Below are 27,258 nucleotides of genomic sequence, written 5' to 3'. Positions count from 1 at the left end.
TGCCTGATCCACTTCAATATCTTGTTGCTACATGTAGATGTTGTGGCTGGTTGCAAACACACATACATACACACCCACACACACACACGTATTCTTCCCTTATGTAAAAGGGCCCACTCATGAACAAACAGTACATAGACCCTCTTATTCAAAGCCTTCCTCAAAAAAGTACTTAAAATAAAAATTAGATCTGGAGAACCCTGATTAATGCATCCAGACTCAGAAAGACAAACCCAGTGTGTTTTCTCTTATAAATGGATCTTAGTTTTGAATCTTCAGATTTGTGTGTTTGACCTGGAGCACCTGTAAAAGCCAGGAAACTAGAAAGGCATTATTTCAGAGGAAGTAAAATCTTTTCTTCCTTCCTTCCTTTCTTTCTTTTGAGACAGGATTGCTCTGGCTGTCTGGAACTCGCTTTGTAGACCAGGCTAGCCTTGAACTCAAACACTTGCTTGCCTCTGTCTCTCAAGTGCTGGGATTAGAGGCATGCACCACTACTGCCCAGTAAAAGGAAGATCTTAAAGGAGAGGTGTAGCACAAATTTTAATTGCTCTTAATAAGTAAAACCCAGAGTCAGATATTAGGGAGTAAGAGCTGAAGGATCAGAGAAGCAGTGCAGCCACTAGAGAGACCTTTCACCTCTTCTGAATCTTCAGACTAAAGGGGCAATCCTGTCTCTACTAATCCTCTTTCTGCATCCTCAGACTGCAATTAACTCCTGTCTCCCCCACCTTATATTCCTCTCTCTGCCCATGCATATCACTCCTGTCTCTACTTCCCTAGTGCTGGGATTAAGCACATGGTATCCCAAGTTCTGGGATCACCTTTGTTTGAGCTCTGTTTCTCTTACAGACTGGGTCAATTTCATGTAGCCCAGGGTGGCCTTGAAATAACAGAGATCTGTATGCCTCTGTGTCCCAAGTCCTGGGATTAAAGATGTGTGCCACCACTGCCTGGCCTTTAGTGGCTTAGCTCTGCACTCTGATCTTCAGGAAAGATTTCTTTGTTAAGACACAAAGAAAATATCACTACAGAGAGGAGATAGGAGGGCACAGGTGATCCAAAGGGCATATGTTGGATGAGTAACGGGGGCAGTTTTCCCATGCTCACAGTTTCAGGGCTGGCTCACACACTTCCACCAAGAGGAATGGCTCTGTTGTGCTGCCCAGGCAAGGCGCAAGGCCAGCTCTCCTAAGTGTTGCAGTTGGTGGACGCCTACTCTTTTGTAAGTTTCTTATGTATATATGTAAGTGTGTACATGGGCATACATGCATACGCATGCGTGCATGTGTGCACATAAAGACACACAGAGACAAGTTACCCTATGGGGGAATAATGTTCCTTCCTTCCAAAAGCCACATGTTGCAAAACAAAAAAGTCTAGGGCCAGGTGTGGGTTACCTCTTTCTAGCCATTGCTCAGGTGTGTCTTAAGAGAGTCCCCCTCCCCAAACAATGCAGGCTATTGCCACTGTTCCCGGTCACCCATGAGAACTTGAGGGGAAGACCCGTTTGCTGTGTAAGATTCACTTTGGTCACAGGACTTACAGAAATAAACTTGGTAGTGAACTGGAAACCTCTTCCCTGCTGCTAGCTTCCATAGGGCTTATACAGACAGCTACGTGGGAACGTAATTAAGAGTCGTATCCAGCTGCAACCCCTAGAAACTACAATAATGATTAGCCTGGCAATGATTCCATGGCTGTAATAGTGGCACCAATATTAGAAAGGTAATCAAACTGCTTTTTGATTGAATTGAAGGCCCATTGCATAGAAAGAAATACATGCCTGCTCTGGGAAATGCAAAGGCATTGGGGTGAACCTGCTGCTGCTGTGCTAAGTGGACAACAGTATCGGATTGCCCTATAAAGTCCTATCTCTACACCCATAGACTAGAGCAGCTCTCAGACCTCCTCAGGGATCACGTAATGGATGGCAGTCAATGTAAAAGCTCCCAGTCAATGTACACGGAGTAAGTATATGAGGAGTGCTCAGTCATACGTGGAACATCTGAATTGTTTTACATCTTCTTTCCCCCAAAGTTCAGATAACACTGTAAAAGAGGAGTTCTTAAGAGCCAGAGTTCAGGAAGTGTAAGGCCTTCTGACCACAACAGAGTTACTCTACCGATAAACCCAGGCAGCTGTGGTTTGCCCACACGAAGTCAAGCCAGTCAGCACTCCCGCAAGAGTGAGGATGGACTCGCTGCCCCCAATCCTCGCTCAAATCCTACTGTCAGCTGATTACTACCAGAGAAAGGGGGCTTTTCGTTACCAGTGTGGTTGGTCCCTGGTAGCTCAACCCAATCATGCTCCAGGGGTGCCCCCATCTCCATGTGTATATGGGCAGCACGAATTGGGAGAGTGAGTGGGTGGGGACGAGGGTAGATCTGGAAGGAGTTGGGGAGAAGTGGGGGTTAATATGACCAACATACATTGTACACTTGTATAAAATTTTCAAAGAATTAATTTAAATGTATTAAAGAAAATTTTGCCTAATCCAAGGGTTGAGAGACTGGGGAAATCACAGAGTACTGAAGTCTATGCGATACTTAAAATATTTTTGATTGTGTATATTAATTATACATGGTACTCTTTTACAAGGGACATTTTCATATAAGCACATGCTGTGCACTGAGATGACCACTCCCCACCCACGTCCCCTAACCACTCTTGCTAGTCCCCTTCAATGCTATAATTTGTATCTTGACTCTTTGCTTTATGGAATGTGTAGAAGGCATGTAGAAGACCTACAGAATCACTGGGAGACGGCAAAGCCCTCAGAAGATGAGTCATAGTGTAAGGAAGGTGGGTCACTGGACTGGTACTCTTTAATACCGGATCTTCACCCTCTCCTCCCTGGCAACCAACATAAGGTGAGTAGCTTCTACCTGGCATCTCCTACCATGATGGATTTCATGATCCCAAAAAAAAAAAAAAAAAAAAAAAAAGTGGCAACCTGACTGAAACTGGCTGAAAATGCTGAAAACACACCCAAGGTAAGCACACATGTCCTTTTCAGTTATTCAATAGCAAGAATTTGTTACAGTGACAGAGACCTAATCGGCACACTCCTCTTAACATATCAACCGGTCAGTGGCTGAAAAAACACTATGAAATGAGAGGGATTGGATTCCCCATTGGATTCCCCAAAGCTTCCAACCCTTGGCAAGACCATTCTGCTACATGAGCTTTCTGAGGAACATCTGCAGAAGACAGAGGCTAAAGAGACATCTTATTTGCTGCCTCTGGTTTTGGTCAGAGCTGAGCCTAAATCCAAGGAGATGCTGAACGGAGCCTCCCTAAAACATCTTTATTTCTCATTGCTGGTAGAAATGAAAACTACCTTAGCAAACAACAGGAATAACTTAGGAATGACTTAGAGAATTCTGATTTTAAGAACAAATCATAAACACATGCAGGGAGCAATACTTTAGGACAGCCTTCAGTTCTAGGTTTAGGTCACATCAGATCTCCTGAGGGACAGTTGCCCTCTGCAGATCTGCCAGTGGGGGTGAGCCACACAGCCCCACTGGGGTCCTCTAATTTATTATAACTGGACATTTCAATTGTATGCAAATGTCAGCTTTTCCCCTTCAACTAAAACCAAAAGAAGGGTTTCCCAGCCTTTGCTAAGTATTTACATGACACATGGGTTTGTGAGCTTCTGTCTAGGTCACTTACTTTTTTTCCAGAAAACTTCCATTCCAGCAAGCTGCCGAAGACAGTATCTGAACGACGCCGCTATGTAAGACAGAAAAGGGAGAGGCGTCTTTAAGAATTATATATCAGTACTTATAAAAGCATCAGCAGCAAGCCAGTCATCTGATTAGCCAGGCCCTTAGGCCATCAGGGCCGCTTCATTCCTCTAGCATGTGCACCCCCCATTCAGAGAACAGTGTTTCGCCTGCATTTCGACAAGAACAAGTGTGCCACAGGTTAGAGATTTCTTTTAAAGGTGGCAAAACCTGTAATAGAAAAGTTGTTTCTAACAAAAACCTTGGACATTCTCTTGCCACCATTTCTAAAACAACAAAAAATAAAACAACAAAGTGAGCTGTTATTTCCCAAGTACATTAGTTAATGAATGCCGGGCCCTGTCGTCCTATTCTATTGACCAACGAGAAAGACAAGTAAAGTCTTACTCCTATTGCCTAAATTCTGCAGAACCTGTAGCGGTGCCTGCTTTCTGAGGACCCAGGACTGCCATGGAAGACAAAGGGAAGAACAAGTAAATGACTAGGAGGAGCCTATGAGGATTTAAACAGGGACAGTCCCCAGAGACTCACGGGTAGGGCTGTTTGGCCACTATTAGGAGGTGTGGCCTCGTTGGAGCAGGCCTTGTTGAAAGAAGTGTGTCGCTGTGGGGGTAAACTTTGAGGTCTTATATGCTCAGACTATACCTAGTGTGGGACACAGACTCCTTCTGCTGCCTTTGCATCAAGATACAGAACTCTTGGCTCCTTCCCCAGCACTATGGGTGCCTGCATGCCACCGTGTCCTGCCATAAATTTCAGAGTAAACCTCTGAAAATGAAAGTCACCCAATTAAATGTTTTCTTTTATAAGAGTTGTCATGGTCATGGTGTCTCTTCACAGCAAAAACAAAACAAAACAAAGCAAAACAACAACAACAAAAATCAGAGACCATAGTAATTTCTATTGGCTGTAGACTCTGGATGAGGTAAACTCTTTAGAGGTGATCTCCTCTAGCTTCATTTTATAAAAAAAAAAAAAACAGACGTACTGGTGAAGCCTATGCTGACAGGCTGCCGACTGCTCAGCAGCCTGACCTCTTGTCCTTCCTTACTAGTCCTCACTACCCACTAGTTTCTGCCCCTAAGCAATGCCAGCCACAGGAGAAGCCAGCTGTTGCAGGGTGAGCCTAGGCATTTGCTTCAGCCATCTAGATCATAAAGCAAGACCCACCATGCATCTCTCAGGACAGCCAGATTTCTTATAGACTGATTTATTTGTTCTCATGCATGAGACTACAGGACAAACAGGGAAACGCTTCTCAAAGTCAACAAAAATCTATAGCAAAATGTACAGAAAACTATTTTCATTTAAAAACTAACACTCAAAAAAAGCCTCACATTTTTAATGTGCCTTTCTCCCAGACACTTTTTGAATTATCTTTTCAACTAATCGCATTAAATGACAAAACTGTAGTTACTGAAATTAATTAAAAATAAAAAGCTGTTGAGATTCAAGATTCTTACCAGGTGGTGGTGGTGCACACCTTTAAGCCCAGCACTCTGGAGACAGAGGCAGAGGCAGGTGGATCTCTGTGGGCTTGAGGTTAGCCTGGTCTACATAGTGAGTTCCAGAACAGCCAGGGTTAGAAGATTCAAGATTCCTTGACATAACAGTGTGAAGAAAACCCTGTCTATAGGCAACAAAATACAGAGAGCCCTCAGCAGAGAGACCAACCCAGGTCTTCCTACATGGGATTTCAAAGATCTTGCAATGAGTAAGTCAAGCTGAGGAGTAAGAATTGGTGCGCAAATCACTGTATTAATGGGGGTTGCTAATGAGATGAGGCCCTGAATAAATTTACAAGAATGATTCTAGAAATGCAAAACTCCACTATGTACACAACCTCTGTAGGTGCAGAGAAGAATATCAGCCACGAAGCAAGAAAATTCCAGTGAGCTTTGGAAGAAGCAAAACGAAAGCAGACAGCAATTACATACTTGATTGTATTTGCGTTGTTGTGTTCTGAGAGTTTTTGTCTCCAAAGTGCTATGGTTTCGTCATTTATCAAGTTGGTATAATGTGCTTGGTTCACAGTCCTGAAGTCAACAGCAGGAGAAGAATTCTGGATAAATAACAAGAAAAAAGAGAAACAATAGACACGGATCTCTTCTCGTCTCCTTCCCCAGTGTGGTCTCCACATTGTACTTCATGAACTGAAGGCACTGGTGACTTCCCGGGACTCTCCCTTGGAGCAGACACATGTGCCCACTACTGCATCCAGGAGGATCTGCCCTAGGCCATTGCTCCTCTCTACTATACTTGGTGGCAGGTAGCCATGGTTCAAAAACATCACTCCCTTGCCTCAACCTCAGGGTACCACACCAGACTGTGTGTGAGACCTCCTTTGCAAGTGACCGAAACCCAACATTTCCCTCCATCAAGCCCTGTCTCCTTCACCCCTGAGTAGGTGTTATTTAGGGAGTTCATTTCAACTCAATAACTACTTTTCTAGGTCTCCTTTCCCTTGCTCTAAGTCACCAGACCACAGAGGTACTGGTTACTTGCCATACTTGTTTGCTCAACTTTAATAAAATGTAGCATAAAATGTTTAAGCCAGACATGACGGTACATGCCTGTAATCCCAGCACTGGGGAGGTGAGGAGAGGGAGGAGAATCAACAGTTCAAGACCATCCCCAGCTACATAGTGAGTTCTCGAGGCCAACCTGGGCTACAGAAAACTCTGCTTAAATAAGTTTTTCTTTAAAAAAAAAAAGCAGAATTTATTTATAATCTATAGTGTAAGCAATTTCTGAAAATTTAGTGTTACATGATTTTTACCTCAACTGCTTGTGTGTGTGGTGCATGCCCTTATGAGTTTTCACATGTGTGGGTATATGTACATGGTGTGCACACATACTCAAGTACAACCATGTGTTGACCAGAGGTTGACTTGGTCACTCTTCCTTGATGGTTCTCCACCTGGAAACAAGGTCTCTCGAGTAAACCTAGAGCTCACCACTTGGCTAGTCTAGCTAGCCAGCTTACTCCAGGGAGCCTCTGTCTCCACCTCCCAATGATGGGATTAATGCCACACCCACCTGGCTTTTACAAGGGTTCTGGGGATCTGAACTCTTGTCCGCACACTTGCAGGGCAAGCATTTTCACTACTGAGCCATCTCCTCAGCCCCAGTGACTCTTAATTTCTGGCTCCAAGTATATACCTACAAACTTATGAAAGAAAGTATCAAAAAGGATGTTAATAATAGCTTTGAAAATCCCAAACGCTGTCCACACTGTACATCCTTTCTTTAGTGATACGTATTTTTAAGTTTTATTTTCTGTATGCATGCGTGTTTTCTCAGCATGTATATATGTACACCACTTGCATGCCCACTGCCCACAGAGATCAGAAGAAGGCACTGGTTCCCCTGGAACTGGAGTTGTGAAGTTATCAGTTACCATGTGGGTGCTGGGAAATGAACCTGGATCCTTTGGAAATGCAGCCATAAGGTTCTTAAGCACTGAACCATCTCTCCCACTCCAACCCCAATGATTTTTTTTAATTACAATGCTGTATTAATTTGTGTGTATGTGCATGAGTGTGTGCATGAGTGCGTGCATGCATGCAATGGTTCATGCGCGAGGGTGAGAGGACAACATCTACCATGTTGGTCCCACGGGTAGAACTCGTACTGCACACTTACTAGTCACTCCCTTACTCTCTGAGCTGTCTCACCAACCCATTTAGTGGCATTGTTAGGAAATACTGAAAGTAGTTTCATTTGCTAAACCTGCTTGTTTTCAGCTTTTTTCTCCCACACTTATTTATAATCCAGAACTACAAAAAGTTGACAGTGTTTTCTGCCTTCTAAAGGAAGGAAAGGGAATATCTAAGCAGTCAAAGCCATTAATTCATAGAATAAGCCGTTTTCTCCTTTGTACTTGCATGTAAAACAGAGCTTTCAAAAGAAACTTGTTGGTTGTACTTCACAGTTGTGAGCTGGCATTATACAGAGAAAGGAAAGCCCTGCAACCCTCATCAGATCATCTGGTTCTTGATAATTGTTCTATAAAGAAGGGCTACAGACATATACTAAAAGAATAAACATAATACTGAAACATCAAAGAAACTCTTAAACCAGCATGGACAACTTGAACATACACCCAGCTGCCTTTGCCCCGTCCTGGTGTAAAGCACTATTACCACTAGACTTGAACACACACCCAGCTGCCTTTGCCCCATCCCGGTATAAAGCACTATTACCACTAGACTTGAACAGCTTTCCAAAAAGGGACAAACGCACACTGATAGTAACACAAACTTACAGAACACATGTAGACTTCAAACTGTCTTTCTCATTCTTCATTATATATTCAATAACCCAGACACAAGAAAAGCATAATTTTCTGCCATCCTCCATGGCTATGGAAAGCAAACATGAAAACTGCACTCCGAGTCACCTGGGGGACGCTGAAAGCGGGCCTGCTGTTGGTCTAACTCAGCTGGCCTGGAGCACACATTGGCACTGGCCTGGAATGTGTGTCGGTCACTGGGATTTTCAAGGTTCTCTTGAGAGTCCAAAGCCCAGCGACATTTGAGAAGCACTGACCTAGTACAGTGTTTTTCTTTTTAGCTTGTACATAACCAGCAAGTATTGAAGCCTGGGAGTACAGCTGAGTGCTTCAGAACTTGCCAGCCACGTACTGAGCTTTGGCATCTCCCAAGTGGTCCTATTGGATAACCAAAGACGGGAATCAGCATATCATTATTCAATTTCACACACACACACACACACACACACACACACACACACACACACACACACACGGGGGTGGGGGGGAATATTACAGATAACAGGCTTGAAGTAAACACACTATCTAAGGATTCCAACCACATTCCCTCTTCAGCCCTACCCTGACAACAAGCAAAAGAAAACATGAGGCTATAATTTATACCCAGAACCCCTGATTAATACAGCAAAGGAATATGTGAACATACGTGGAACATTCAAAACCTGAAAGCTTCAGACTCCAAAACTGACATGACCCAGGAATGGAAAACTTCACAGCAAGAAGCCTTGTTCATGCACACCGTGATTTAAGATGTCCTGTGACAAATCTTCATGGTGGGTTTGAGCTGTGGTGTGCTGTCTCATGGGTCTACAAACAATGACTTAAAATGTGCAACATGCCTTCAGTGTGTCTGAGTTCCAGTTCATGGACATAATGAGGGAAGATGTCATATGGCATTCACCGCCACGGTGCACTGGAGTTGTAGTGAGTTTCTTGTGTAGTGGGTTCCATCTCCAAGATACTTTATGCATATAAAAATATTTTGAAATCCAAAAGAACCTGAAACATTATTTTTCTGGCTGACCCTTCACACACTAAAGTAGTGAAAAGGAAGGTAATCATTTAATTTTCAATCTCTGTATCTAAACTAGTGTGTAAGTGTTACATATATATGTATGTATGTATGTATGTATATATGTATGGTTTTGTACTTGAAAAGACAGGTGTGCCACAGCTACATCCTGAGACAAGGGGCAGTAGTGAGCTACACGGGAGTCTGGCTACCTTTCCAAAGTGGGCAAGAGGAAGATTCCACTGAGAACTTGAGACTGTAAAAAGGGGACACCTCTTACCAGTTGAAACTTTAACTTCCTAGCTAAGTAACACTATCATATAACTTACTTCCTTTTATCAGTGGGTTGTTTTCCGACCAAACACTACCACTACATTAAAAGTTCAGCTACACAAAACATATTGTATATTTATTAAAGGAAGGAAACTTAAGCATTATGTTTAAGTCTCAGAAAAACACATAAGAATTAGTTTCTTACATAAATGAATTCTTATTAAGACAACTACTTGAAAACAGAAAAGTTACCGAACAGGCCCTGTGTTTTTATCATTTTTTTTAAACAGGCATAACCTCAACTTTCTCTAAGATTTCTCTGTGAAGTTATAAAGCTGAATCCAAAATAGGTCCAAGGCAGCAAACCTAAATTACCCCAAAGATGGCTAAAATCCACGGCTTTCTGCAGACTCCTGACCCGAAACACAGCTGAGCAACCGCAGCGTCCAGCCTGGCCAGGGCCTTTCATATAGAATCACAGAATGGTACTCAGAAGACGGGACTTAAACATGGCAGGGTCAGAGAGAGAGAGAAAGGGCCTCTGCTTTCTTCCTGACCAAGTCTCCTGCTTTTCTAATGACTACCTTGAGCTTGACCCCCTACAGGGCTTGTTAAATAGAAGTAGGAGTGTGAGAAAGACCGAAAAAGGAAGAAAACCACAGCCCAGCAGTGTTTTCAGTTGACTGCCCTTGGCCATAGATTCTCCTACCTATACCAGACCTTGAACTCTGAAAGGAAAAACGTGCTGTCCTCTCCCCCTTTCCCCTTTCTTTTCCTTTGAGACAGGTCTCTAGTAGCTTAGGCCGGCCCAAACGGACACCTAGGCAAGGATAGCCTTGAACTGCTGAGTCCTAGGGTCACATGTGTGCAATGCCACGCCCATGTACGCCACTGTTCTTTGTGGCTTAATTGATAGTGTGATGAAAGAGCGAGAGATGGGAAATCTTGGTGTGGCATCAAGAGCAGGTGATAAATAATAAAATAGATCTGAACTTTTTTGTATCCCTCTTATATATTTATTATGTACTCTGTCACAGCAAATAATGAAACCCACTAAGTCATCAAACATCTCTAATTCATTTGGTCCTTAAGAGTGAAGAAACAGAAAAATAGTAACACAAATGCCCTAAGCCTCCTTAAATTTCTTTTAGAACAAACATGGCTATAAATAATTAATTCTCCACTATAAATTAGAACTGTACAAAGTTAAGAACAGGATAACTAAGCAATCTGAAGGAGCTCCGTGGAGATAAGGTCAAGGCTTAGTCTGTTTCCTTTAGAAAGATAAAATCAGTAGACACAAAGAGCTGCGAAGCGTTTGCGTAACCATTACAACGAACAGGGACTACCATCATTCTACTTTAAATGTGATAACCAAAAGAGAACTTTACCTCATATGTGGAGCAAAGAACAAATGTCTGGTCCCCTCCAGAGAAGATCTGCTTGACGATACGGTACTTACAGCGATCTATCAAAAAAAAAAAAAAAATTCAGTTTGTTTTTCAATGGTTGCTCTCTTCCGTCCTCTTCTGATACTCCAAGGGCTTCTTATCTGTTTTAACTGTAGGCAGTGAAGAGGCCTTCCCTCCTAGCTCACTGTCCAGGATTGTTTCTAGCTCAGTTAAAAATAAATATACGAAAGAGTGTCCATACCCTCCCCGCCAGCCTCCCTCGCAGCCGGCTCACCCTGACCTTGTTTCTATTTCTCATGCTAATTCCATCATGCCACTGGCCTGGATTCTAAAATGGGCACTACTATAAATGGCAACATATGTACAGCAATCATACATCTGCATGTGGTCCTCTCTAGCCCTCTCAGGATGATGCTAGCAACACAAAGACCTCTTTCTCCAGTCCCACGTAGATACCCCATCACAGGGGACACTCTTAAGACCACCTAATTGCTTTTTCTCATTTACTTGAAAAGCCGTTACATTTCTTCCCTTAACCCATTATGTTCACCCCTCTCCTCTCCCTTTTGAAATCATCGTCTCTTTTCGTTACTGTTATAGGCATAGACACAGACACCCAAATAAACACAAACCATCCCAGTCTGTTTAATGTTACTTGCATATATATGATTCAGGGCTGACCTGATTGGCTATCCAATCTTTATTTCTTCTAATGCTTTATTTCTTCTAATAATCCTAATATCTCACACTGTTTCATCTCTCCATATCTCTTCCCTCCTCTCGCATAACGTATAATCTCCTAGAATGGTGGTCTCCTTGGGCATGAATTTTACACTTCCAGGTAACAGCTCTGCTCCCTCATAACCCTCCTCTAGCTATAATAGTCCTCAGAGCCTTCCCCTGTGGTCTCATATCACCACAAAGGGACATAAGTCCATAGCATATGGCATAAAAATTTGAAATTTTCTAATTTCTACCATATCTTGTTAAACACACAGGCAGAAATTTACAACCACTTAAGTCAAGCCAGATTGTGATTTCAAATTAAGCTTGAGTTTCTTGATTCAATTATTATTGCCTGGGAGGAGGAAAGGGTTGAGTCAAGGATAATTACATAGCTCAGGCTTGCCTAGGGGTTTGTGATCCTGAACATCTTTGTGTAACAGGAGGGCCCTACCAGATTCAGGAGCACCCTTGCTAATCACATGTATTCCAAGTATGAGGAAGACACCCAGAGAAAGATATTTACAAACGACAAAGTAGACACGAAGCTATTTTTTTTGCGTTGGAGATTACTGCACACAGTCCTGTCTATTTTATATTTTAAGCTCTCAGACATATCTGTCCCATAAGTATTGCCTGACAGGTCAGCAGCAGCTCTGTGCTGTATGCTAGGTTTAAAAGATTATTTATGCCCAAGCCTTCAGTTTCTTAGCATCCAGGAAGGAGGAGGATGAACTTGGGGGTCACTGGACCCTTCGACTGTTCCTCTTCCCAATGTGGCCATTGAATCTCTTTGCTCTGTTTTTCACAAAAACAAATACAGTAAGGAAACTGATAACTGTTATTTTTAAATCCATATCGAGCCCTAAATCTATTAGTTTAAAATTTAAAATTAAATTTGATTATTAAATCATATTTCTACTTAATAACTTGGCAGTTCAGTGTCTAGTTCTGGATATATTGTTTCAGGATAAAAAAAAATATGGTCAACATGAGTAGTCTGCCGGCCCAATCTCCTCAAGAGAATCTTCAGAAAGAAGTCTCATCCCATTCTCATCAGACACCAGAAACAAAGCACAAGCACCCACAGGCTTCTGAGTGAGGCAGATCTGGGTTCAAATCCTGCCTCTAGAATTTTTTTTTTTGTCCTTGAGGGATCATCCCTTCACTTCTGACAAGAGGATGACAGCCCTTGCTATTTAGTGCTTAACATGGTAATGGAATTCATTAAGCAATCAATTAAGACTTTAAGAGTAATCTGCGCCGCTGACAAAAAATAAGATATACACTCGCAAGCCCCATGGTTGTTCAGAGCTTCATGCAGAGCAAGTGCACAAATGATTTGTTAATAAATATCCAAACACACACAAAAACCATCTCATGCTTATCGCTTTCAAAATAGTTGAAGTAAATAACAAATACATATTAAAATAATAGTTATGACTCTTAAAAACATAATTAACTGCTGCAATGAAAATCATTCTTACCAGCTCTAGCCGAAAGCTGACCACTGTGGGCAGCCCAATACCCCTTCACTGGAGAGGGGCACTTAACATTACATGTGTGTCCAGTCCCTAGCTGACCTCTAGCTCCACAGCCAAATGCATAGATGAGTCCAGAAGAAGGCACAAAGGCTAGGGTGTGCTGTCTGCAGGAAAAGAATTAACTCATTAGCATACTTTCTACTGATAAGGATGTACACTCAATCTGATTCTTTAACTTCCACATAAGATCACAGCAATTCCTACTGATTCATGGGGAGTCTCTCCATGTTCTTTTGTTTTGTTTTAACAACAGACTTTTAACCTCTGATATTTAACCAGGCCCGGCTAACCTATGGCTAAGACCCAGAGCAGCTATGTAACTAGTCCAACACTAAAGCATAAACTTGCTTATGACATTATGAGAAGGTTTGTATAATTTGATTTTATGGTTCTCTTTGGGGTGTGTGTGTGTGTGTGTGTGTGTGTGTGTGTGTGTGTGTGTGTGTTACACTTGCTAATGGGTGAGTCTGTGCATGTGCATGAAGGTGTGTAGATCAGGAATAATTTTCTCCTTATTTTTAAAGATAGTCTCTCACTGAACCTCCTTTTAAGAGTCTCTTGGTGAACCAGGCTGGCATGCCAGTGCGCTTAGGGAATATGCCTGTCTCAGCCTCTCACAGCACTGGGGTTACAGATGCACACTGCAAATCTGGCTTTTTAATGTACTTGGTGGGGATCCAAATTTGTATCTTGGTAATGGCAGGGCAGACGTGTAACTGAACAGTAGATGACAGCACTGATGAGCGTGGCAGAAGTCACAAATGTGCCTACTGATCTTGGTGAGGAAGGCAGCACGCAGAAAGAGACGAACCACCTGCCACATCCTCCCTTTGGGACGGGAGAAAAGCAGAGCGCTTACAGCAAGGAACCGTCGAATTCCCTCTGCGCATTCGGCTACTCACCCTCCATTCCATGAGGCCCTGTGCCCTCCTCCTGGTCTGCGTACCTAAAACCCTTCCTTCCCATGCCTCCCACAGTCTGACTCTCCCTACACAGGTGATCATGAAGTTGAGATTTCCTTAAACAACACTGTGAACTGTGGCACACACGCCAATAATCCCTTCACTTGGTAGGTGAGAGCAGGAGGAAGCCTCCGTTCCATACTGATGAGTTTGAGGGTTTGAGGACAGCACATGGTACACAGACCAGTACTATCTTATAAAAGAAAGAAAGAATACAAATGAAAAGAGATTTCTTAACACGACAGAGGTTCAGTGAGCCCACAGGCTTTCCCACCGCCAGACCCACTTGTGAGTCTCGGGGCGCTCACCTGCCACAAGCAATCTGAGTCACTTCACTGCCCATCAACTCCAGCACTCTTCGTGGGTTAACTTCATCGTTCATGGAGTCATGTCCAAGCTGTCCACAGGAACCAGCCCCGAAGGTAAACACGCCTCCACTCTAACAAGGAACAAGGGTCAGCACTGAGGGCTGTCCTCTAAAACCTGCACATAAGTTCCGTCTTACCCGTCGGTATAGGGCGCTGCACTCACCTGATACTAGGCCACCAGCATTTCTTCAGAACATTTATGAAGTAGAAAAAGAATAAAGGAATGTAAGCCCTCAGCCATAGGGAACAAAATCCACACTGCTGAAATGACTGGGCGCCGTTTGGGGATTTTAAAGACAAGTTAACGTGCAGTGATATAGGGCTGGAGAGTTTGCTCAGTCTGTTAGGAATAGCACTTGCCGCTGTTTCAGAGGACCTGCGTGTGTTCTGTTCCCAGCACTTAGGGCCCGAACCTCTCACCCAGAGGTAACTCTAGTTCCAGGTGATCCAACGGTCTGTTCTGGACTTCACGAGCATCAGGCATGTACATGACACACATACACAAGCAAAAGACTCGTGCAAAACCATTTGTTAAGTGCAATAATGTGTTAGGAGGCATCAGGTTCAAAGCTAACACAGTGAGATGAGTGGATTCTCCAGGTTCACTCGCATGAAAGAAACTGAGTTTCCATGAGCTCTATAATAAATATTTTAAATGTGTGGTTGAATAAATGCTAAGTAATACATAACAGCAAGTCCTCAATATGAAAAGACATTTTCAAGCTAGGCGTGGTGGCTCACACCTAGTGCTGAGGAGGTGAAGATAGGAAGTACAGGAGTTCAAAACCATACTAACACACGCTGTACGACAGGATAAACAGCAGCCTAATAACATGAGACCTTGTCTCAAAACCACACACACACACACACACACAAAAAGGAAAGAAATGGAAGGAAGAATTTTCATTCTTTCTAACATGTAAAATTGACTTTTAGAAGCAACAGACACCACCTAATAATTTTAAAATAGCAACTAAATTACTATTTCTTAAATATTAAAATGCATTATTTAAAAGAACAAAGGATGGGTGCTGTTTTGCATATGTATATATATACCATACTTTTAAGTTATTTATATTGAGCTATTTTAAAATGTCACCCAGAGAATCTATGAAGTTATCCAAGAGGAAAGCATTGGCATATGTTTAAAAAGAAGTCTTCTTTCTGTTCCTCCCAGGACAATCAAAACAAAGCGAAAGAGAATGGCCCAATCGAAGCACCACAATCCGCCACCACGTGAGACTGCCCATCTCACCCTCCTCCACAGCCACGCCCCCGAAGGCCTCACCTTCGTGAGAACTGCTGTGTGCTCCTCTCCACAACTAATATAGACGACTTTCTGTGTTCGTAAAAGCTTCACATGGCACGGAGACTCTCGATCTAAAATAAATTAAGCGCGAGCATGTCACTACCGCTGGCCTTTTAAATAAGGAAGATCCAAGTATCAGTATGAACCCTACATCCTCTCACTTCCTGACTCACACATTCGGCTCTCTGCCTCCAACTTTACCTGAAAAGTCTAGCAAAACTTAAGTTTAATACATCAAACCGTTAGTCATAATTACCTATACTCTACTGTCTGCTTCAATTCACATCTCCTTCCCGTACCCCATGCGTATGACCTGTTCCTTCCAGCCTAACTTCCTTCCAGTTTCTAACTGCACATTCTAGGACAGAAGCAACATCTTCAGGCACTACAAAAACATGACCACTGCTTCTCCCTCCAAACACATCTCTTCCCCGTTGAGCCCCCATAGCTACTCAAACTAAACCACGCCTCTTCTCAAAACCCTTCCTTTCTTCTCCACCTCACTGAGGAAGAAAGCCAAATTCCTTGCTGTGCCCATTGGGGTCCTTGGTAGCAGGGCCTCCAGAGCATCCTTGCCCTCCATCTCTGCTGCCCCTCCACGCATCTTCATGGCGGTGCCTGTTCCCTTTGATGGGAATACTCCTCGCCATGTCCCACTTCCTACCTGGTCTCCTGTAGAGTTCTGCTCAAATACGCCCTTATCAGAAAGCTCCTTCCTGGCAGACTTGTGATGAACGGGGAGATTATTCTAAAGTCATGTGACACACTAGACATTGGCAGACTTGTTATTAGCATCCACCCCCTAGAATGTGGTCTCCACTAAGCCACAGATGTCCGCTCTTGCTCACTGTGGCTCCCTCTGCACCTAGCACCAGGCCCGCACACAGTCAGTCCACAAGAAGCCTTTGTTAAGCACATTGATGTGTCTGTGAACTGAAGACGGCGTCCAGAGATGTCCCTTACCTTTCTCATCACTGAGCCCCAGCTGCCCTGCATTGTTCATTCCCCAGCCAAAAACAGCTCCTGACAGAGACAGGGCAAAGCTGTGAGCCCCTCCTGCAGCCACCTGAGCCAGTGGGATCCCTTCCAAAGACCTCACCCTCTGTGGGCTGGTTTGAGAGGGGAACTCCTTCCCCAGGCCCAGCTGTCCATGGCTGTTCTTTCCCCAGGTGAAAAACTGGCCATCTGAAACGACAGGATAACCTATGTTAGAAACAAAATGATACAGGCTCCAGACACAAAGATAAGCTAGCCATTCCACTAGTCATGAGCTGCCCTCTGAACACCAAACCCACCAAAGAGAAAATGAAGAGGCACTGCGTGGTTTAAGAGTCCCAAAGCCTAAATTTGTATCTGACAACAGAAAAGCAAGCTCAAGCTTTAGTGCCCTTCAAAGGCTATCAACACTATCTAAAGAAAACGCTGAAGGTTTAAGAGAATCCAGGTCTGAGCAGGCTGGTTAACTTAGCTCTGACCACACGGACGTGATCTGCACCTCTGACCCAGGACTGCTCTGGTCCATGCAGCAGGAAAAGTGCACCCTTGCACCCCCCACACTTCCCTGACTCCTCATTTTACATTTTCCTAGAATCCTGACAGTACAATGAAGCTTGAGAATGGATTGTAGCCTTTTAACAACCAAGTCCACGAAAGCTTCTATTGTCTTAAAAACACCTGGGCAGCATCCTGGCCCTTGCGTCTCTTTTCCGTCAGAGCTGAACCAGCAATAATGCGCCGTACACCATCCACATCACCGAGGAAGCTGAGCTGCACAAAAGCGACTCGACAAATGCCACTGTTCAGTTAAAGCTTGCAAGTTAGATAACACAGGGCTGCAGAAGAGAAGTGGTTTTTAAATTAACATAGCATTAGCATATATGTATATAAATTACCAGCTGCCAGAGCCAAGCAGTGCCAGTTGCCACAGGAAACTTGTAATATGGTCTGCTGGTTCAGCTTCTGTATTAACCTAAAACAGAAAAGGATTTTCTTATGTGTGCATCCACACAGAAACACAATTACCGGAAGCATTAGCAACTAAGCATATTCATTTTTAAAAAATCATCTTGTGTTAAAGACCTTTACAAAATTAAGCATGTAATCCCGTCTAACTAATCATGTAATGTCGTCTGATAAAATTCTATTACAGTTCTCATTATCACTCTTAAGAAGTTACAGTTCAAACAAACAAAAATCTCCCACACTTGGACCCATTTCTAAAATAACGCTATGCACCATCCCTACTTTAGAAAGGAATTATTATGGCACACAAATTTTTAGGATCTCCAAAGTATTTACTATCTTCATAAATGATAATGAGCAGACTGTGGCTGACAGTACCCAGGAACCTACATTTGGGAAGTACAGATAAGGGGACCAGAAATAAAAGGTCAGCCTCTGCTACATGGTGGGTTCAAGGCTAACCTGGATTAAATGAGACCCTGTTTCCAAAAAAGAAAAGGCGGGGGGGGGGGGATTTTAAAACTTCCTGATCATCATCATTTTGAGGTAAATAAGTATGAGAAATATGAGGGACACCCTTTTTTGTCAATACATTTGTCAATTGCTAGGAGCTAGTCCAGAACAAAGTCAGTTCTGGACCAGCTTACATGTTTATAATTCAAGACAGACATTTCTAAAAAGAATTGGTTTATTTGTTCGTTTGTGTACCGTGAGCACTGTTTCTAGGCACATCAACAGGTTTATTTGTTTGTTTGTGTACCGTGAGCATTGTTTCTAGGCACATCAACAGCATAAAGGAAATAGCAACAACATGAAGAAAACAGTACAAAATCAAGAACCTTTTGAGTGACATTCTCACCTGGGCACAGTCACGGAATCCTCAGTAGTCATGAGTCCCAGTTGCCCATCACTTCCTGCACCCCAGGAAAACAGCTGGCCACGGTCACTAAGAGCCAGACTGTGAGCCTCTCCACATGCCACATGTATGATATGCTGATCGGCCAGCGCCCCAATTTGTTCTGAAAGAGATCAAAACAGAGATGTTCAAAGGACTCTCTGTTGCCCTGACTCTTCGTGTCACTCTTTCCCACTCGGCTTCCCTAGTCACACTTCTTCCTCTCCCCTCACAGGTTACGGAGTCACTGCTGACCACTTCAGGCCTTCACAGCTATAAACTTCTCTCTCCGGCCACTCTCACTATATAGCACAGTTGTGTGCGCCATTTTCATTTTATTTGATTCTAGGACGGTTTTTTTTTCAGTCTCTTCAATGAGCAGTTGGCCACCCAAATGCTTCATTTAAGCTCCAACTTCATATATTTTTATAATTTCTACTGCTGATTTCTAATTTTACTTTATTATGATGTGATAAAGGGTGCTTTAATTTTCTATTTATGCAGACTTGCTTTGTGTCTAATATAAGACCCATTTTAGAGAAAGTCCCATGAATTGCTGAGAAAAATGTATATTCCGAAGTTGTAGATGTGATTTAAGCCCTCTTAATCTGCAGTGTTATGTTGTTTAACCCCAAAATGTTTCACTTATGACTTGTGGGTATAATCTAGGTGACCTAGTTAAGGTGGGGTAATTACTCTCTATTACTGTATTGGGGTTCATCTGAGCCTTTATGCTCAGTAGTTTTTGTTTTAGAAATGTGGTCTCCAATGTTCAGGGAACATGTTTATAAAACGTGGGTCACCTTGATGGATGATCACCTTCATCAACCTTAAGAAACCTTCATTATCTTTTCTAACAATGGACTGGAATCTACATTACCAGAAAATCCAGTATAACTGCTTGCTTTTAGACTCTGTTGACTTGTAATCTTTTTTCCCCCACCTTATCCCTTTCATGCTGGGCTTATCTTTACCAACAAGGTGAGTTTGCTACAGCCAGAAAACAATCGAGTCTTGTTTTTACCTCCAAATCCCATATGGGTATGCCTGTGTTTATCGTCTCTACCGTCTGTGGCTCAGACTTAATGACTATGAATTCTTTTAACTCATGATTATTATGAGAGGTCTTTATTCTCCCTTCAGTTCCGAGGGGCAGCTTTGCTGCATACAGTAATGGATGCTGGCAGTTATTTTCTTCCAGGACCTGAAGGAGACCATTCCATGCCCTCCTGAGGATGCCTGTATATGTGACCTGCCTGTATATGTGACCTGTAACCTTCCTCCCGCAGTTTCCAACAGCTGTTTATGGTGGTAGTCTATATCACTGATGCTTTACTACACCAATACACAGACATTCTTTAATGGTCTTTTTGAAGTTCTAAAAGTCTCCCTTAAATGTCTATTTCTTTTCCAAGAATTGGGAATTTTTATCCCATAATTTTACAGAATGTTTTCTGTGCCTTTAAATTGTGCATCTTCTCCTTGTAGGCCCATGGCTCACAAACCTGATCTTTTAGTGGTATTTCAGAGGTCTTATAAGTTCGGGACATCCTTCATTGGTCCTCTGCTGTTGCTGTCCCCTGATGTCCCGCCTCCACTTGATTTAGTGGGTTGGTCAGACTTTCAATTGAGCTTTTTATTTGACTGAACTTCTCATTTCCAATTCTTCAATTTGATGTTTTTTCTAAGAGTTTTAGTTATTTTGAATTGTTTATCACTTTAAAAAAAAATGGTGACAGTGTCTCTAGTCCTGACCTTGAACTTCCTAGATGCCCAAGGATGACCCTGAACTTCTGATCCTCCTACCTCTCCCCCCTGAGTGCTTGGATGGCAGCTGTGCCTTATCCCACCTGGCTTATACAACGCCACAGCCTCAACCAAGGGCCCTGTGCTGATGACTCCAGGACTTCATCAAGTCCTGAACTATATCTCCAGCCCCTTCATCACTCTTAAATCTTTTTTAATCTCATGTGTATGGGTGTTTTGCCTGTAAGTGTCTGTGCACTGTGTGTGTACAGTACCCATAGTGGCCAGAAGAGGGCAAAAGCTCCCTAGGAACAGGAGTTAAGAAGGCTGTCAACCATCACATGGGTGCTGGGAATCTAACCAGGTTCTCTGGAATAGCAGTAAGTGCTCTTCACCCTGAGTCATCTCTCCAGTCAACCCCCAACCACTGTTATATCTCACATCCTCCTCCTAGTTTTCATTCAGCCATTCACTTGCATTTGCTTTGAGTCTGTCCTGTTGCTTCTTCACACTTTTCTTGTATATCTGAGCATTCTCATCATCAACCATTTCAATTCTTTGTACATCATCCACTTCACTATCCTTGGATTCGACTGCTACGGCATTTTGAACTTTTGGAGGACTCATGTTGCCTTGGACCCTCATCCCCATATTTCTTGGGTTTCTAAACTGAGATTTATGCATCTGGAGCCAAGTTCCTAGTTTAAACTTCTGAACTCCCAGATTCTGTCACTTGGGTTATTTGCCACAATTCAGAAAGAACTACACTGTAGCAGGTTTGAGGTGCAGTTTCTCACAACTGTCCTTCAATAATTAAACTCTCAGCTGGTGTCTTCAATGTGCCAGGCATGATCCCAGCACTACTCCCAGAGTAGGAACTTAACTGCAGAAGGGACCCAATTACAACTCTGGTAACATGGGAAAGAGATCAAGACAATACTATGTGAAGGAAGAAGATACTACTTAGACTGGGAATATGAAAAGATAAAAACAATACTAGAGGACAATACTAAAAGACATTAAAAATAAGAGCAAAATGTAATCGGAAGAGGAAGCAAAGAACAGAAAAGACTTAGAGCAGATCCAAGAAAAATAAAGCAAACAATAAAAATAAAGAAAAAATTAAAAGCAGGAAACATGAGGAGAAAAAAAAGAACAGAAAAGTATCTAATTGAAGAATAATAAAATCAAAAGAAAAAAGGAGTGAGAATTTAAAAGCAAATATTAAATAAAGCTAGGTATGGAGGTTCATGCCTAGAGTCACAGCACTCTGGAGGCTGAGGCCAGACTTGGTCCTGTGGTGAAAACCTGTCTCAAGAAAATAAGTAGCAAAACAGAGAATTAGATGTGACAAAGGGACATGGAAGAGGAAAACAAAGGACAAAAAAAATGAAAATGCACAAAAGTAGAATTTGCATGTAAATATTTAAAATAATTGATCTAAGCAATATCAAAACAGTCTTACAGAAGAATAGATTTTAATGGCACCATAAAAAGGAGAGGCTAGCTAAAAAGAGGACAGGTTTCCTCTAAGGAGGTCAATCAGGTGACTGTTTTGGCCATGCACCAACCGTTCTGCGCAGGGTCTGTGTGTCACTGCGAGTCCTCATTTTGCCTTTGTGGTGTTCATGTAGCAACCACAGGCTATGTCCTGTGGCCAGAAAGCCATGGTTACCCTGCGCTGTCTTGTTCTTCAAGACTTGATGGGGCAGGCCACAAGCTTTCAGCCAGCTAGCTGGGCCCAGTCTCCAGCACCTCGAGTGTCCTATGATGGGACAGCTCAACCCTATGGGGTGCTAGGACCTACACCTGAGGGGCAATGCTTGCAGGCTGCACTTTGGGTTTGTGAACATTCCACAAGTTGGGATCCACACACAGTGACCCATGGGCTCATTCCCCTCCTCCCAGAGCTCCGACAACCACTCCCTCTGCTGGAGTTTTCATCATAAGCTTCCCTACTGATACTTGTTAGAGTTTCAGTATAAACTGTGCTCAGAGGCTCACAGGTCTGAACAGGTGGACCCTAATGATGAGGTTGCCACAGGGTTAGTGCAGTGTTTGGTAGTAAGGCCTAGACAGAGGATGTGGATTACCAAGGGGCAGCCACTGAGGGTTACACTTCTGACCTTCCTCTGGCCTGGACGCTTTCTCTGTTTATTCTGCTGAAATACAGGCAAGCTGTCTCAGCATACTCCAGATCCCGAATCTCTTCTCTCATCCCACCACAGCTCTATGAGTGGCTGCAGCACCTGCCTAAGGCTGACAAGGAAGGCTGAAATTCAAACTGACTCCCAGGACACAGACAGAGCCGCACATCATAAAAACTGACCCGCAGCAAGTGGGTAGATGTCAATGCCTGCCTTAAAGCCAGGCTTGCAGGCAAGGAAGTCCACCCCCAGCAGAACTGTAACACACCATCACTACTACGAACATCCACAGCCTAGGTCACTAGTGAACCCACACACATGGTTGACATGAGTGTACTCAGAACAACCAACAATCCAACAACTGGAATAAAATAACATAACTGAGAGCCAGAGCAGCAGACTAGATCAAGCAAAAGAATGTAAAAAGAAGTCAAAGAACTGACTCACCTAGAAAGGAAGGAAATAAAAAAGTGAATAGCAATACCACATTTAAGCATGGTATACTTGCCTATGACGTCAGTACTAAAAGGGAGCTGCAAAGGGTTGAGGGTTCAGGGATAGCTGGAGGCTGTCTCAAAAGGAAAACTGACAGACAAGGAAGAAGCAGAGCTAACAGAACAGCCTTAAAGGAATAAATTGTTGCAATCCCACAGGAAGACAAAGAAATGGAGAAAGCCACGGGAGATACACACACACACACACACACAAACATTACATATACATATGTGTGCACATATACATATATTAATATATAATCAAATGCATGCACACATGCGTGTGTGTGTGTGCGCGCGCACACACACACACACACACACACATATAACTAAAACTTGCCAATACTCAGGAACGATAGTGCATCACAATTCCAATTAGATTTACCTTAGCCAAAAGTCAAAGACAAACAGAAACTTATAAAAAAAGCAAGAACAATTTTCAAGCCATATATAACAGAATTAGAGTGACAGATTTCTAGGCAGAAGCCTACCAGGCCAGGAGAAAACAGGATGATACATCCAGAGATATACAACAACAGGTATGGATCAAACTAAGCATCCAACGATGGATAAGTGAATAACATAAATTTAGAATTTATGCATAGTAAATAAAATTCCATAAAAGGATGGAATTCTGTAGTATGGGGAAATATGGATGAGTTTGGAAGAAACTATGTTAGGTGAATAAATTAAGCACAAAGCATACTTTGTAGACTCTCATGTAAATATGGAAGCTATGCACGTTGATTAGACAGAAATAGAGCAGAACAGTGGACACCAGAGAAAATGAAGGGGATCAGGAAGATACGGGGGACAGAGAAAAAGGCCAACAGCGGAAGGGTGCAGTTGGAGAGGGGACATAAACACTGTGCAGGGTGTTCGGGAAGAAAAAGCATCAACGGTCTGAGTTAACACTGAACCCTTCATCCTACAATATCAACCTACCAGGCAAGATGTGCCCACTGGCACAATAGTGGCATGCCTGTTCAACAACCACACTCTAGATCAGATCTGATGCCTGTTCCACAGAAGGTCAAAACACGTGGTTAGGCAAGTCATAGGCCCTAGGGCAGAATCTACAGATGCTGGTTTGCCTTCATGTTGTCAAACTGCCATCTAAATATTTAAGTTATGTCCGTATATCTGGCAGCTTTTACCTTGGTCAGAGAAGCTTCTCATTGCAGAGGGTAATGGTTAATGCAGAGACTCCTAACTGCAGAACATGCTGCGGATCACAGACTGCGAGTGCTCAGCATCTCTATGAAGTGTGCCCCCCAACACCTCTAAGGCTGGGAGCATCCCGGAGGAGAGGGTGGAAAGAATGTGAGAGCCAGAGGATGCTTAGCTCTGCACACTGCGTGAATACTGCACACTGTAGTTACAGGCGTAAGATCAAGCCAGTTAAACATCCCAGCATGGAGTGGGAAGCCTGTAGCAGGTGGTAGCTGCTGGGGGAGGAAAAGTCACTGAGCAGATCTTTCCTGAGTAACTGGATCAAGGGTCTCACTCGATTTTGTTGGAGCACAACAAATTTAGTCCAGTCCTACAATTTGGAAGTTTATAGACTAGGTGGGGATGAAATTTACACCTGTAAAGACTGTCTAAGGGGCTTGGAGAGATGGCTCAGCGTTTAAGAGCAATGGCTGCACTTCCCGAGGACCTGGGTTCATTCCCAGCACCCACATGGCGGCTCACAGCTGTCTGTAACTCCTGTTCCAGGGGATCTGATGCCCTCATATAGACATACCTGCAGGCAAAACACCAATGTACATAAAATAAAAATAAATTAATTGAAAAAAGATTATCTAAGGCAGTCACCATGTGCTTCACAATAAAGTCCTAAACATAGCAGAGTAAGCTGGCCCATAGTGAAGCAGGTCTAAGACAGGCCAGCCTTCGGTCAACACACTGTCCATGTTCGCTAACTTCAGTGAGTAAATACACCACTCAATTCCGAAGCTTTGTATTGCCGGAGTGATTCTGTAGCTCGGCAATTTTGATAATCTCTCATTCACTGGAGAGGGTAAGAGGCCCTGGCGCACACTGACGAGCACTAAAGTGCCGATGGCCATGTCAGGAGCAGCAGGGGCAAGTGACTTCAAGAGATTGGCCCACTAGAACGCCAGGCACTGAGGGGTGAATCTCGGATAGGCAAGGCCCCAAGGGCTTCGGCTCCAGACATGTCTGTGCCTTTACATGCTCGCTGTTGCTATTTTTCTCTGGTATCTGGCATGGTGTGAATTGCGGGGGGGGGGGGTCCCCACTGCCTTAAGGTAGTATAATCAACTCCTGGAAATATCCCGCTCTACTGAACATTTTCATCTGGGGATTATTATGAAGATGATTTCCCCTTAAGCTGTACTGTGTAAAGTGTTGTCCTCACCCCTGATAAGGTAGGGGCTGCAGAGGAGAAAAAGTAAGAACATGGAAGTATCACACAGCTAGGACTTACAGGGTTCTCTCGGGGAGCCTTATGCACTATGGTTGAGGCTAATGATTAAGGAAAACAATCCAGTTAGTGCAAGCACTTTTTGATACTGGGAAATGTGTTTCAGCTATGATGCACGGAATCCCACAGCCGAAACAAAGCTTTAAACAACTGACTTCATGTAGGTAGAAAACAAAGAATTGGACAGTTATTTAAGATAAGCGGAGAGGACCCTAAAATATGAAAAGTGAAACTAGCAACCCATCTTTCTGGCAATTACAAAAACTACCAGGTATGACAGAAAGGCTCCTGATGTACGAGAAGTCTTCTTTTCACTCAAACGGTTAACCATGTAAGGGATCTGACAAATATACTTGTATTCATTGTAATCACCCACTTAAAAAAACAAAATGTAGCCACACTGTAACTTTTCTATTGCTTGACAGATTCTGCTGGAGTATATAAGCTGTAAGGGAAAAGTCAAGAGAAGAGAGAAGGAAAACACACACACACCAGTGAAGATACAGAAGGAGAGATGTAGAAGGAAGTCTTCGGGGAAGCAGAGGAAGGGGCACATTAGGGTAGAAGAACAGAACAAACAAGAAAGGAGTAGGATAAGAAAATTAAAAAGAAGTTTTTAATCTCTCAAAAAAGAATTCTGTATGTTTTTCTGCCCAACTCGGCTTATCATTCCCAGTCTCTGGCCTGAAAAAGGCTGGACCCCTACACTAGGGAAACCAGGAAAAATTACATACACAGGCTCACCTCTTCAAAGGAAAGAGATGTTTACCTGTCTCCTACCTAGAATGCTGGGAATTAATGTAGTTTAATAAAACTGGTAATCTTTTGCTATCTGTAAGACCAGGTTTCACCCAAATTCCCTTGAATATTATGCTTGTTTATCCCAGACTTTCCTGCCTTGCATCTTGGGTATTGCTTCTCAGTCCATCCTTGATAAGTACACACATGATAAGTGTACTTTATAACTACAACCCAAACAACTGTTCTCTTATGTCCAGGCCAATCCTGACTCCTACAGGAACTATGTTTATTTTAGCCATTCTCCGTAGATCCTTATTCTGAGCACTGTTTGTAAGCCAAACAGAACACATCTTTCTGGAAGAAGCTGTGTGTACTTTCTACAGAGTTTCAATGTAAACAAACATGTCTTAAGCTTTGTTGACTGAACTGTCATCAGGAAATCTTTCCAAAATTGTACTGTACACAAAGATAGCTAAAATAAATGTCTGGTGTCAGGCTCTAGAAGTCTGAACCAACACTAGCTAACTAAATCATATTGAAACAGATTTCCTTTTTACCTCTTGACAATCATTTCCCTGACGGCCATAAGCACCTTCAGGGACCCCAAAATTTATGATGACAAACTCTTGATTCTGATAGAGTCAGGCTGTTTCTTAATATATCAGCCTGGATATTTAGTTGGCAGATACTTTACAGGTCTTTGAAATTCTCTGTAAGCTAATGTTGCTGTTTTGGAATATTACTTTAAGTAGGCAAAGATGTGTTATATTTGTTTCTGCTGCCTTTGATAGCAATGGAAAGATAAGTGACATTTGTTAGTGCTACACTTGTTTGTAAAGTTATGTAAAGAGGTATTGCATTTGTTTCACCTTGCCTGCCTAAGGCACCTGATTGGTCTAATAAGAAGCTAAATGGCCAATAGTTAGGCAGAAGAGGGATAGGCAGGGCTGGTGGGCAGAGAGGAGGAGGAGAGATAGAGGGAGAAGGAAGGGGACACATCCCAGGCCAGAAGCCAGACAGACAGACATGAGAAGCAGTGAAAGACGGGCATACAGAAATAAAGAAAGGTTAAAAAAAAACCCACTCATATAAAGAGAAACAGATTAAAATAAGACCCAAGATAAGGCCAAGCATTCATAAATAATAAATAAGTCTCTGTGTCGTGATTTGCA

The 27,258-nt window shown here is 42.9% G+C and overlaps 1 protein-coding gene across 1 annotated transcript in view; it reads right to left on the bottom strand.

Annotated features, from left to right (window-relative positions):
• Herc3 (HECT and RLD domain containing E3 ubiquitin protein ligase 3) overlaps positions 1-27,258 on the bottom strand; it is a 101,748-nt gene that overhangs the window by 52,387 nt on the left and 22,103 nt on the right. The window contains exons 3-11 of the mRNA XM_048439637.3: positions 18,474-18,633; positions 17,545-17,621; positions 16,616-16,837; positions 15,632-15,723; positions 14,284-14,414; positions 12,957-13,117; positions 10,726-10,802; positions 5,693-5,817; positions 3,682-3,741 (exon numbers count right to left, since the gene is read on the bottom strand). Coding sequence (XP_048295594.2) covers positions 3,682-3,741; positions 5,693-5,817; positions 10,726-10,802; positions 12,957-13,117; positions 14,284-14,414; positions 15,632-15,723; positions 16,616-16,837; positions 17,545-17,621; positions 18,474-18,633 — 1,105 coding nt within the window. The remainder of the gene's footprint in view (positions 1-3,681; positions 3,742-5,692; positions 5,818-10,725; positions 10,803-12,956; positions 13,118-14,283; positions 14,415-15,631; positions 15,724-16,615; positions 16,838-17,544; positions 17,622-18,473; positions 18,634-27,258) is intronic.

This window comes from Myodes glareolus, chromosome 6, assembly GCF_982192425.1.
Source record: "Myodes glareolus chromosome 6, mMyoGla1.1, whole genome shotgun sequence".
In the NCBI taxonomy this organism is placed as follows: Eukaryota; Metazoa; Chordata; class Mammalia; order Rodentia; family Cricetidae; genus Myodes; species Myodes glareolus.
The sequence above is the reverse complement of the archived record's forward strand: the minus strand, read 5'-3'. Positions and strand labels throughout refer to the sequence as shown.